Source organism: Myotis lucifugus, unplaced genomic scaffold (assembly GCF_000147115.1).
Source record: "Myotis lucifugus unplaced genomic scaffold, Myoluc2.0 scaffold_121, whole genome shotgun sequence".
Lineage (NCBI taxonomy): Eukaryota > Metazoa > Chordata > Mammalia > Chiroptera > Vespertilionidae > Myotis > Myotis lucifugus.
Window position 1 is genome coordinate 2,115,144 of NW_005871169.1, and position 12,068 is coordinate 2,127,211.

At 42.4% G+C, this 12,068-nt stretch overlaps 1 protein-coding gene across 9 annotated transcripts in view; it reads right to left on the reverse strand.

Annotated features, from left to right (window-relative positions):
• Window positions 1-12,068, reverse strand: part of STAM (signal transducing adaptor molecule) — a 69,274-nt gene that overhangs the window by 45,547 nt on the left and 11,659 nt on the right. For 7 of the 9 annotated variants that reach the window (XM_023758065.1, XM_023758063.1, XM_006093730.3 and 4 more), the window contains one exon: window positions 1,053-1,137. The exons of the other annotated variants lie outside the window; for them this stretch is intronic. In XM_023758065.1, the coding sequence (XP_023613833.1) occupies window positions 1,053-1,137 (85 nt within the window). Of the gene's footprint in view, window positions 1-1,052; window positions 1,138-12,068 lie in introns of those variants that run through there. 9 annotated transcript variants of the gene reach the window in all.

A 12,068-nucleotide genomic window follows, 5' to 3' on the forward strand; every position in this document is an offset into this window, starting at 1 on the left:
GCAACATAGTTGCTTAGACTGCAGCTCAGAGGCCGGCAGCGGCAGGCATGAGAACCTTGGATTCCTCCATCACTGGAGCAAGCAAGCCTCCTGTTCGCTTCAGCTGCCTGGCTGCCGGCCGCCATCTTGGTTGGCAGTTAATTTGCATATCGCCCTGATTAGCCAATGGGAAGTGTGTCGGAGGTACGGTTAATTACCATGTTTGTCTATTATTAGATAGGAAGGATATAGATAATGCTGTGTCTACAGAACTAGTGATTGGATACAAAATTAGAGCTGAAAATACACATTATGTGGAAGTTGTCAGATTTTAAAAGAAAAAAAATATTAGAAAAGAAAATGATGCTAAGGGAAAAAAATAAATCAAAAAATGTTTAAGAAACTATCTATATTTAGAAGGGAAAGAACAACAGCCAAAAAAAGGTACATCAGAGGTTAAGATCACCACCAGAAGAATCAAGTATAATGCAATAGTGCTCCCTAACATTTTCCATATGAAAGTACATGAATAAGACAACATGTTTGGGGAAGGCTGCTAATATCTGGACATTATTAGCCCAGGAATTAAGGAAATCACTAATATTAATATATATATATCAGTTAATCTACTCACTTTACTGCTTAGAAAGCTAGGTGTTTCCCAAAAGCCCATATACCAAAAAGTTTAAGGTTCTACTTCCCTAAAGTGCCTCTTTCAGTAGTCACTCATCAGTTGGGTGGTAGTACGTTGCAGATGTGACAAAGAACAGAACTCAGAAATGACCATCAAACTTTGTAACTAAAAAATCCCTAATGACTTGAAAAATCAAGTGAAAAAAAACTAGATTTCAGGAGGAAAAGAGTGATTAAAGTGGCAACATTTTTACCAGTCATGTTACTATAACTGGTTATAAGAAGTAACCCAAATAGAATGATTCTTCAAATCCTTCTAGGAAAAACATTTCCTTTTAAAATAAATTATAATTGTAATATGTTCCACCTTATCTTTGTTGTATTCATATTAATAAAAAGGACAAATGAATGAAAGTTCTTTGAAATTTTGCAATACTTACCCAGTGCGAGACTGACCGACTTTATCACAAATATCCAAAATGAGACCCCAATCTTCAGCAGTATTCATCTCACTAGTTGCTTTCTCTGTATATTATAAAGAGAAATTGCAGAAATAGTATCTTTTTAAAACCTTTAAAGGGTAAATAATCAGATTCAAATCATCAAATCTAATCTAATAAAAGAGAAACATGCAAAGTGACCATACCTTTGCTATGCCCCAAGCCACGCCCACCAGCCAATCAGAGTGACTATATGCAAATTAACCCAACCAAGATGGTGGCTGACAGCCACGGAGCTGGAGCAAGCAGAAAGCTTGGTTGCCCCGGTGATGGAGGAAGCCAAGCTTCCCGCCTGCCCTGGCTGGCTGTAGCCTCTGCTCAAGGAAACAAAGTTTCAGTTATAGAAGATAAATAAATCCCAGATACCTGCTTCCAGCCAGCCTCCACTGGGAGATTGGGTGGCTGGGGGCTGTGGCCAGCCTGAAAACAGCCATCAGCCCCTCACCCAGGCTGGCCCGGTACTCCAGTGGGGACCCCCACCCTGAAGAGGGTGTGGCCAGTCTGAAAACGGCCCTCACCCAGGCTGGCCAGGCACCCCACCGGGACCCCCACCTTATCCAGGACACCCTTCAGGGCAAACCGGCCGGCCCCAACCCATGCACCAGGCCTCTATCCTATATAATAAAAGGGTAATATGCAAATTGACCCTAACAGCAGAATGATTGGAAATGACTGGTCACTATGACACACACTGACCACCAGGGGGCAGATGCACAATGCAGAAGCTGCACCCTGGTGGTCAGTGCGCTCCCACAGGGGGAGCTCTGCTCAGCCACAAGCCAGGCTGACGGCTGCCAGTACAGTGGTGGTGGTGGGAGCCTTCCCACCTCCTCAGCAGTGCTAAGGATGTCCGACTGCAGCTTAGGCCTGCTTCCCACTGGCAAGTGGACATCCCCCGAGGGCTCCCGGGCTGCCAGAGGGATGTCTGACTGCCAGCTTAGGCCCAATCCCCCAGGGAGCGGGCCTAAGCCAGCAGGTGGTCATCCCCCGAGGGGTCCCAGACTGCGAGAGGGCACAGGTCAGACTGAGGAATCCGTCCCCCCATACACAAATTTTTGTGCACCAGGCCTCTAGTTGTAGTATAATCAAGTATCAACAACAAATCATAATAATTGCCAGCAGTCTGATTAATGAGATGTTCAAGTCCATCTTTAAAAAGAAGGGCACCTTTATTACCTGTCACAATTATTTTCCCCAATCACATTTCAGTTGCTTTTACTTTGTATAAAAAATATGCCATTGATTTTTCTTTTTTTAAATAATTATATACAGGTCTATCTCTCCCTGTAGATATCAACATAAAAATAAGAAATCATTTCATTATCAAATAATTCTTAGCTTTACTTGCCAGTGAAGGAAAATAGGCAAATCTCTATAAAATGTTTCAGGGAATTAAATTAATTATTTAGTTTTGATTTTGGGTTCTGATAAGAAGAAACTGAACAAAAGAAAAACAAGCTTTAACTGAATATTTCCCTTAAATAAAAACTTGACAAATTAAAAATATCAAGAGAGGGAAAACATGAGAAGCAATAATAGCAACAATACCTCAAAAGCTACATAACAATGTAGAAGACCAAGAAAAGTAGATCATATATTGGCAGTAAGAAAAAAAGTGTAAGAACCGGCATGTTTTACACCACTGAATTCTCAGAAAATTCAAATATTGGTAGCAAAAGGAAGTGTGATATTGAGAGTGAAGAATAAAGAAGATTTAAAGTTTGATATAAATGGGTTAATGCTGTTTGAAATGTAGACAGGTCCCTACTTTGCCTTTCTTACTCAAGGGCTCTAGCAACTACCTCTACTCCACCTAAAAAAAGGAGTGAAGGTTTGTTTTCTGGAGGTAAAGCAAAGATTTTCTAGATAAGGAAACACCAGACATAGTTAAGACACAGGCATCAACTTCTGGTTTCCTGTCCAACATGTCAGGGAGTTAGAAGTCATCACTCCATTCTAACAAGTAAAGCACTAAAAAAGTGGATAATAAACAACTTTTCATATATCCCTCAAAGCTGAAGTCATAGAGAAAATTGCTACCCCCCAAATTAGAAACACAGACAGGTGGATACACAGAATCACAACTTAGAGCAGAAACATCACCAGAAACCACTAGTGGCATGAAAATTTAAACTGTAACAAATTGCTGGGACTAAGTGTGGACAAGTCTGGGCCAAAACGCCAGAGGAAGGAGAACAGTAATTACTGTGAAAGACACCAGAGCATTCTCTTCTTAATAAGACCCACTACTCTCAAGAGAAACTATTTGTCAGCACCTAACCAACTAGGGTTTGGTCAGAGATTAACCCACCTAGGTAAGGGAAATACCCAACTCCAACCCACTGTGGCCACCCTGTTCCACCTGAGGGATACAGGGGATACTGACACGCATGTGAGAAATTCACACTCCAGTGGCAGAGGTTCACGACAAGACTGAGACCCAAACACAGGAATATAGAATGCTTTCCCACTGACACCTTACCACCAGACCACTAAGGGCTGGTGTTCATTTTATCTAGTTCATTATGTCTAACTTTCATTAATGCACACTTATAAAACAAAAAAGTCTGAAAAGACGGAGCAAGTATCAGAACCAGACTCAGACATGGCAGGAATATTGGAATAATCAGACCAGGAATGTTTTAAACTATGATTAATATGCTACGAGTTCTAATGGAATAATGAGACAGCATGCAAGAACAAATGGGCAATGTAAGCAGAGATGAAAATTCTAAAAAAGAATCAAAGAAAAATACTAGAGATGAAGAACAGAATAAAATTAAGAATGCCATTGATGAGCTCTACAGTAGACTGGACATGATAGAAATTATCTCTAAACTTGAGGATATGTCAATAGAAACTTCGAAAACTGAAAAGCAAAGAGAAAAAAAAATGACTGAAAAAAACTGAAACAGATTACCCAAGAACTGTGGGAAACTACAAAAGGTGCAACACAGAAGCGAAAAAAAAACAAAACAAAACAAAAACAGAAGAAATATTTGAGACAATGATTCAGATCTTCCCCAAATTAGACGCCAAACCACAGGTCCTAGAAGAACTTAGGAAACCAAACACAATAAATGTCAAAATAACAACACCTAGGCATATCATATTCAAACTGCAAAAGATCAAAGATGAAGAATATATAGAAAAAGAAGCCAGCAGAAGGAAAAACAAAAACAAAAAACACAACACTGTACCTCAGTGATTCTCAACCTTCCTAATGCCGCGACCCTTTAATACAGTTCCTCATGTTGTGGTGACCCCCAATTTCATTGTTACAAATTGAACATAATTAAAGCATAGTGATTAATCACAAAAAACAATATGTAATTATGTATGTGTTTTTCCAATGGTCTTAGGCGACCCCTGTGAAAGGGTCGTTCTATCCCCAAAGGGCCGCGACCCACAGGTTGAGAACCGCTGCTGTACCTATATAGGAATAAACATAAGAATGACATCTGATGCCTCAGAAACCATGCAAACAGGAGAGAAACGGAGTGAAATGGCTATGTTGAGAGTAAATAACCACTAACCTAGGATTACGTACCCTGTGAAATTATTCATCAAAAGAAAAGGAGAGCCCTAGCTGGTTTGGCTCAGTGGATAGAGCATCGGCCTGCAGACTTAAGGGTCCCGGGTTCAATTCCAGTCAGGGGCACATGCCTGGGTTGTGGGCTCGATCCCCACTGGTGGGCGTGCAGGAGGCAGCCGATCAATGATTCCCTCTCATCATTGATGTTTCTCTCTCTCTCTCCCCTCTCCCTTCCTCTCTGAAATCAATAAAAATTGTTTAAAAAAAAAAAGAGAGAGAGGAATAAAGACTTTCTCAAACAAAGAAACACTGAGGAAATTTATTATCAATAGAGTGGCCTTTGCAAGAAATGTTAAAAGAAGTTTTTCAAAGGGAGAGGTAAAGGATAGTGTGTGTGTATGTGTGTGTGTGTGCGTGCGTGTGTGTGTGTGTGTGTGTGTGTATAAGTGAAATGAAGATGAATACTATTCAGAAAACTAGTAATAAAAGAGAACTTCTTCAAAATTACAAAGAACATCCACAAAACTCTAATATATTTAATGGTGAGAAACTGAAAGTTTTACTAAAAGGGTTAAAGAGAATAAAACAGGGCAAAGAAAATGTATTGTGCTTAGCAGGTATCTTGCAGAAAGCTTGCAGCCGAGCACTGCACAGCTTAGATAACCAGAAGATACCTGGCATCAGGAGAAACCAAGGACGGACCCGACCCTTACATCAGCAGAACAGCTTGCAGCCAGCAAGGATTAATAAAAACCTGCCTCTCCCTTCAGTCTCTGCACTCAACCCACCTGCACCCAGGTGCCTGAAATAACAGCTTCTTTAGATACATTATGGCCTCGTGTCATAGGTGCGCAACCCTGGCCCACTCGGAACCTTTCATTTACCACTGTGGCAAGCCTATCACCACACCTTTTCTCCATCATATGGGAAGTTCTAGCTAATCCTAGCTAATACAAAAAAAAACAAGAAAATAATACAAAAGGCACACAGATAAAAGAATAAATAAAATTGTCTTTATTCACAGGTAACATAATTATCTACATGGAAAATCCAAAAGAATATTTTTTGTTGAAAAAGAAAAAAGCTGGAACTAATAAGTGATTATAGCAAGATTGCAGCATACAAGGTTCATTAATATACAAAAGTCAATTGCTAGGAGGGTAAGCCAGATGTTGTTTAAGGATATAAACTTGCAACAAGTAGTAAATAAGCTATAGAGATCTAACGCACAGTATAATGAAAATAGACAACAATATTATAGTATAACCATCAAACTTACTAAAGTAACATGTTGCACACCTTAAATTTACATGTTACTTGTCAAATATATTCACTAAAGACAAGTCAACTACTTTCCTATATACACCAGCAATGAACAAGTGGAATTTTAAGTTAAAAACACAAGGCCATTTAGCATTACATTAGCAACCAAAAAAAAAATTCAATACCTAAGTATAAATCTAACAAAATATATACAGGACCTATATAAAGAAAACTACAAAACCCTGATGATGAAAGAAATCAAAAAAATGGTGAGTTATTCCATGTTCACTGATAGAAGACTCAATATTGTCAAGATGTCAGTTTTTCCCAACTCAAAATGGATCATAGATCTAAATTTAAAACAACCTAAAAAACTCCTAGAGCCCGGCCGGTGTGGCTCAGTTGGTTGGATAGTATCCCGTGCACCAAAAGGTTGCTGGGTTGCAGGCTCTATCCCCAGTAGGGGGCATGCAGGAGGCAGCTGATCGATGTTTCACTCTCACATGGATGTTTCTCTTTCTCCCTCTCCCTTCCTCTTTCTCTAAAAATCAACAAAAACTTGAAGAAAAAAAAAAACCCTCCTAAAAGATAACACAGGATAAAGTCTAGATGACCCAAGTGTACCAATGACTTTTTAGATCAAAAACCAAAGACATGATCCATGAAGGAAATAATTGATATGAATTTCATTAAAATTAAAAACTTCTGTTGTCTGAAAGATGCTGTAAAGAAAATGAAACAATAAGCCACATGCTGGGAAGAATTATTTGCCAAACACATCTGATAAAGGACTGTGATCCAAATAATACAAAGAATTCTTAAAACTCAGTAACAAGAAAACAACCCAATTAAAAAACAGGAAAAAGACCTGAATAGGCACTTCACCAAAGAAGATCTATAGATATCAAATAAATATATGAAAAGATGCTCCACATCATATGTCATTAGGGAATTACAAATTAAAACAATAGGAAGATATCATTATATACCTATCAGAATGGCCAAAATCCAAAACACTAACATCAGCATATGCTGGTGAGAATATAGAGGAACAGGACTTCCACTCATTGCTGGTGAAAATGCAAAATGGTACAGATACTTTGGAAGATATTTTGACAATTTCTTACAAAACTAAACATACTCTTACCATACATCTTGTTATTTATTCAAAGAAGCTGAAAAATGTCCATACAAAAACCTACACATGGATATTTTTAGCAGTTTTATTCATAATTACCAAAACTTGGGAGCAACCAAGATGTCCTTCAGTAGGTAAATAGGTAAAATTGTGGTAACATCAGGGCAATGAAATATTATTTAATGCTAAAAAGAAATGAGCTATCAAGCCAAGAAAAGACAAATTTTATATGCATACTATTAAATAAAAGAAGGTAATCTGAAAAGATTACACAGTGCATGTTTCTAACTATATGACATTCTTAAAAAGGCAAAACTATGAAGACACTAAAAACGGATCAGAGGTTGCCAGGGGTTAGGGGGAGAGTGAGATGAATAGGTGGAGCACAGAGTATCTGTTGGACAATGAAACTACTCTGTATATTAAAATGTTGAATACATGTCATTAAACAGTCCTTTCTCCAAACCTTAGTGTGAATGTTAGTATAAGCTATGGACTTTGAATATGATGATGAATGTTGGTAGGTTCACAACTGTAACAAACGTACCACTCTGTTGCAGGACATTGATAGTGGTGGAGGCTATGTGCAAGAGCTGGACTTTTAGAGAAAAAAAGACTCTATAGCCAGTATGTAAAAATGATTTGGTAGAGGGAAAGGAAGAAAACAAGAGAAACTAACTCTACTCTGAAAATTAAGTGGGTTACTTAGAAACCAAATGTTGAAACAGCGTTTAATTTTGTTCAGCAGGGGCCACTGATAACTGATTCAAATTTACCTGTTGCTATCCAAGCTTCAACAATATATTGTAAATCCCTTGAAAGTAATAACAATTTCTGCTCTGGGTAATTCTTTCAATATCCATGCTTTCAGTCTCTGTGCTCAATAAATACTTAATCTAATCACATAACTGCAGTATGTAATTTAACCTAATTATGAATAACTGGAAAGGCGCAAAGGGAAGGACAAATAATATAGGCATGTCACTGTACAGCTTTGCCAGCAAGTTGAAGTTTAACACTCCCCAGATCTATTTCCCACAGATTGCTGGGAGAATAGACGCATGCCCAGTCAAGTCTGGATAACATAGGGAGGGTACTTATCTGTCAGTCACACCTGGGAACAGGTCACTAGCTAGAAGAGGCATGGCCACTGCAAGCACAGGAAGATTTGAGATATTTAATCTCCTAAACAAAGTTCACTCTCTTGGCTCCTGGCCCTCTTGCTATGGACGACTGCAACTACCTAGTGCTGTACTGGACCCAATTCCAACATGGAAAGGAAACTTTGGATACTGGTTTTGCTTCTAGCTCTACTGAATTCCCAGCTGCACAACTTCCATGACTGGATTAAGGGAAAGAGGTCTTTGGAAACCCAAGGATGTAATTCCATGAAAATAAAGCTTTCTACCACATCTCACCCTCCAGTGGTATGCTCATTCCAGCAGTACCCAAGAACCCCACTCCCACTAGCAAATGAGAAAGGCCATCCATGCATTTCTCCAATAACCCCTCAGGTTCAATAAATCACTATATAACTCACAGAACTCAGGAAAGCACTTACGATTAGTTTTATTAGAAAAGATACAAATCTGAACCAGGCAATAAAGAGATGCATAGGGCTAGCTCTGGGAGGGTCCCAAATACAAAGAAAGCTTCTGAGCCCTCAGGATGCATCACCTTCCTGACACATCAATGTGTCACTGTAATAGGCAGTTAGACAGGCATGAGCAGAGTAGGAACAATAAAATGTAACCAAGATGGAAAGCCCTGGGTACCTATCAACTGCGAAAACAAGGACCTCCCCCAGAGGGTGACCCTTCCTCTCCTGGCATATGGCTGGTCATGCAGTTTAGACCCTTTGACCTTTCATATGACTGTTCAAGTGGTAAATAACCTGGTTATTTACCACAATGAACTGATGGACTGTGACTAGGCTGATGCTACACCAGATCCAGCTCCACCACCGAATGGAAACTCTGGACGCTGACTTTGCTTCTAGTTCCAGTCCTACGTGATTCGGACCCTCGTCATGTAGTGAAATCCACAGAGGAAGAAGAAAGGGGCTGGAGAACAACCTCATATGACTCCCATACAACTCTGACATGACCACTCCCTTAAGCATTAAGCCCTCGGGACAATGAGGTTCTAGCCTAAATCAAATATCTTAGGAACAAAGCCATGAGCCTGTGGCCCGCAGAGACAGAGTTTTGGTCAAACTAGAGATGACATTTAGGCCTCAGTTGTGTTTCAGATCCAAGCTCAGAAAACCAGCAAAACCAAACAGAGGGATACCATGGCTGATATCAGGACCAGATGCAATGACTAATGATCCCCTAGTGCCAACCAATCAGTGGACGCCACGGAACATGAAAGGACACACCTGAAAAGCTGATGAATATTCTATTGAGATCCTCCCCCTGAGATCTCCCCTGAAATCTCCACCCTTAAATGCCCTTGAGACAAAGGATCCAGTGCCCTCTTTCTCTCTCTCCCCTTCCTCATCCTCCCTCTCCCTCTCTCTTTCCCTCCCCCTTTCCCTCTAATGCCCCCCTTTACCTCCCCCACACCCCACCTATACCTTCTTACTTTAGGCATGTCTCTGCTTTCTTTCTCCTAAGCTCCAAGGGCCCTTCTTTTGCCTGTAACTTGTTTTGAATCCATGCAACCCAGCTGGCTCACTTCTACCTCTGTGATTTTCTAAATAAACTAGAGGCCGGGTGCATGGATTTGTGCACTGGTGGGATCCCTCAGCCTAACTTGTGCACTTTCACAATCCGCGACCCCTTGGGGGATGTCGGACTGCCCAGTTTCGGCCCAAGCTCCACAGGGATCAGGCTGAAACCTGAAACTGGCAGTCCGACATCCCCCGATGGATGTAGTAGTGCACTAAGCGGCAGGCGGCCAGGGAGGAGCCCAGGCTGGGCGCACACCACTCCTGCTCATCCTGGCCTCACTATACCTGCCGCAGGCTCGTGCCCAGTTAGTCCCTATCAGGAGAGGTTCATGCCACTGCAACGGTGCTCACCAGTCATGAGCCCTGCCTCTGGCGCCCGTTGGTCAGCTGAGCGGCGCTCCCACTGTGGGAGCACACTGACTACCAGGGGGCAGCTCCTACGTTGAGCATCTGCCCCTTGGTGGTCAATGCACGTCATAGCAATAGGTCAACCAGTCATTTGGTCGCTTAGGCTTTTATATATATTTTTGCTTGTATTGGAATCTGAATTCTTTCTTAGCAAGACCTCAAGTACCGAGATTGCTGAATCAAGGTCCCATTGATACCATGGTAAATAATCTGGTTATTTACCACAATGGACTGATGGATTGTGACTAGCCTGATGCTACACCAGACCCAGCTCCACCACGGACGGAAACTCTGGATGCTGGCTTTGCTTCCAGTTCCGCTAAATCCCCAGCTGCCTCTCTTCCAGGACTTGTTGAAGGGAAATGGGACTTTGCAAACCCAGGGATATAATTCCACGCCAATAAAATTCACTCATCCTCCCATGCGAGTCTTAGAAATTTCTTTTTCTCAAGATATCGCAAGGACCCAACCCCAAGAACCCAGTGGGGAAAGGGATCCACCGGTGGACACCCTATTTCCACAGATAATAACACAATCGCTGATAACATTCTGGTGCAGTTTTTCCACTAACATCACCAACCAGGAAGCTCAACTGAGCTTTTGTTTCCAGAGTTTTTATGGGAGTATCCTTATTAAGGTATGACGGAACATCTCTTGAAATTCTATTTCCAATCCCCTCCCTGCTTTCTGGCAGGGCTGCTATCATAAGACTCAAAGCCCCAACTATCTGATCACAAGGTATTCCTTCTGGAGTGGCCAGGCCCCATGCTCAGTGTATCTAAACTAAGGTGTAGTACCAGGAACCCACCATGAATAAGATGCTCCCCTCACTCAGGAAATTTTAAGGATTCAGAAGCTCCCTCCCAGGAAACAGAAACAAAGACTATTCAAACTTTTTATTATTTAGCACTCTTATAATGGAAAATCTTATCTTTTCATATATATATATAATATATATACTAATAAAAGGGAAACATGGTAATTAGCGTACGACCGCTACCCTTTTCATTGGCTAATCAGTGAGTATATGCAAATTAACTGTCAGCCAAGATGGCGGCCGGCAGCCAGGCACTGAAGCGAGCATGAGGCTTGCTTGCTGCGGACTCCAACGTTCCCCACCTCACTTGCCGGCCTCTCAGCTGCAACTCTAAGCAACTATGTACTATGTTGCAAATAAGAAGGTAAACAAAACCCCAGAAACCAGCTGGACTGAAACCCAGCCAGACCACAACATTGTATTGATGTTTTCAGCAGCGAGGCCTCAGAGCTAATGCTGGCCCAGAATAAAAAAAAAAAGAAGAAGAAGAAAACAAGGAGCGGTTGGGAGCTTCAGTCACTCGCCACCCGGAAAACAGCCCTCAGCCCCTCACCCAGACTGGCCAGGCACCCCAGTGGGGACACCCACCCTGATCCAGGACACCCTTCAGGGCAAACCAGCCAGCCCCCACCCATGCACCAGGCCTCTATCCTATATAGTAAAAGGGTAATATGCCTCCCGGCACCGGGATCAGCGGAGCAGCGAGGCTCCCAGCACCGGGATCAGCATGACAGGGGGCAGCGCCCAAACCCCCTGATCGCCCTGCGGTGCGGCTCTGTGTGTGACAGGGGCGGGGCCACAACCTCCCTGCTCTGTTCATGACAGGGGAAGGCACCCCAACCCTCAGCCCTGCTCTGTGCCTGATAGTTTTGCGTAACGGGGGGAGCTCCCCCCCCCCCTGATGGGCCCTGCTCTGTGTGTGACAGGGCGCGGCACCCCAACCCACTCCACCCCACGGGCCCTGCTCTGTGCCTGATAGGGGGGAGCTCCCCAACCCCCTGATCGGCCCTGCTCTGTGTGTGACAGGGTACGGCGCCCCAAACGCCGCCCCCCCCCCTGCCCCCACGGGCCCTGCTCTGTGTGTGATAGGGTAGAGCCATAACCTCTCCATTGGCCCTGCC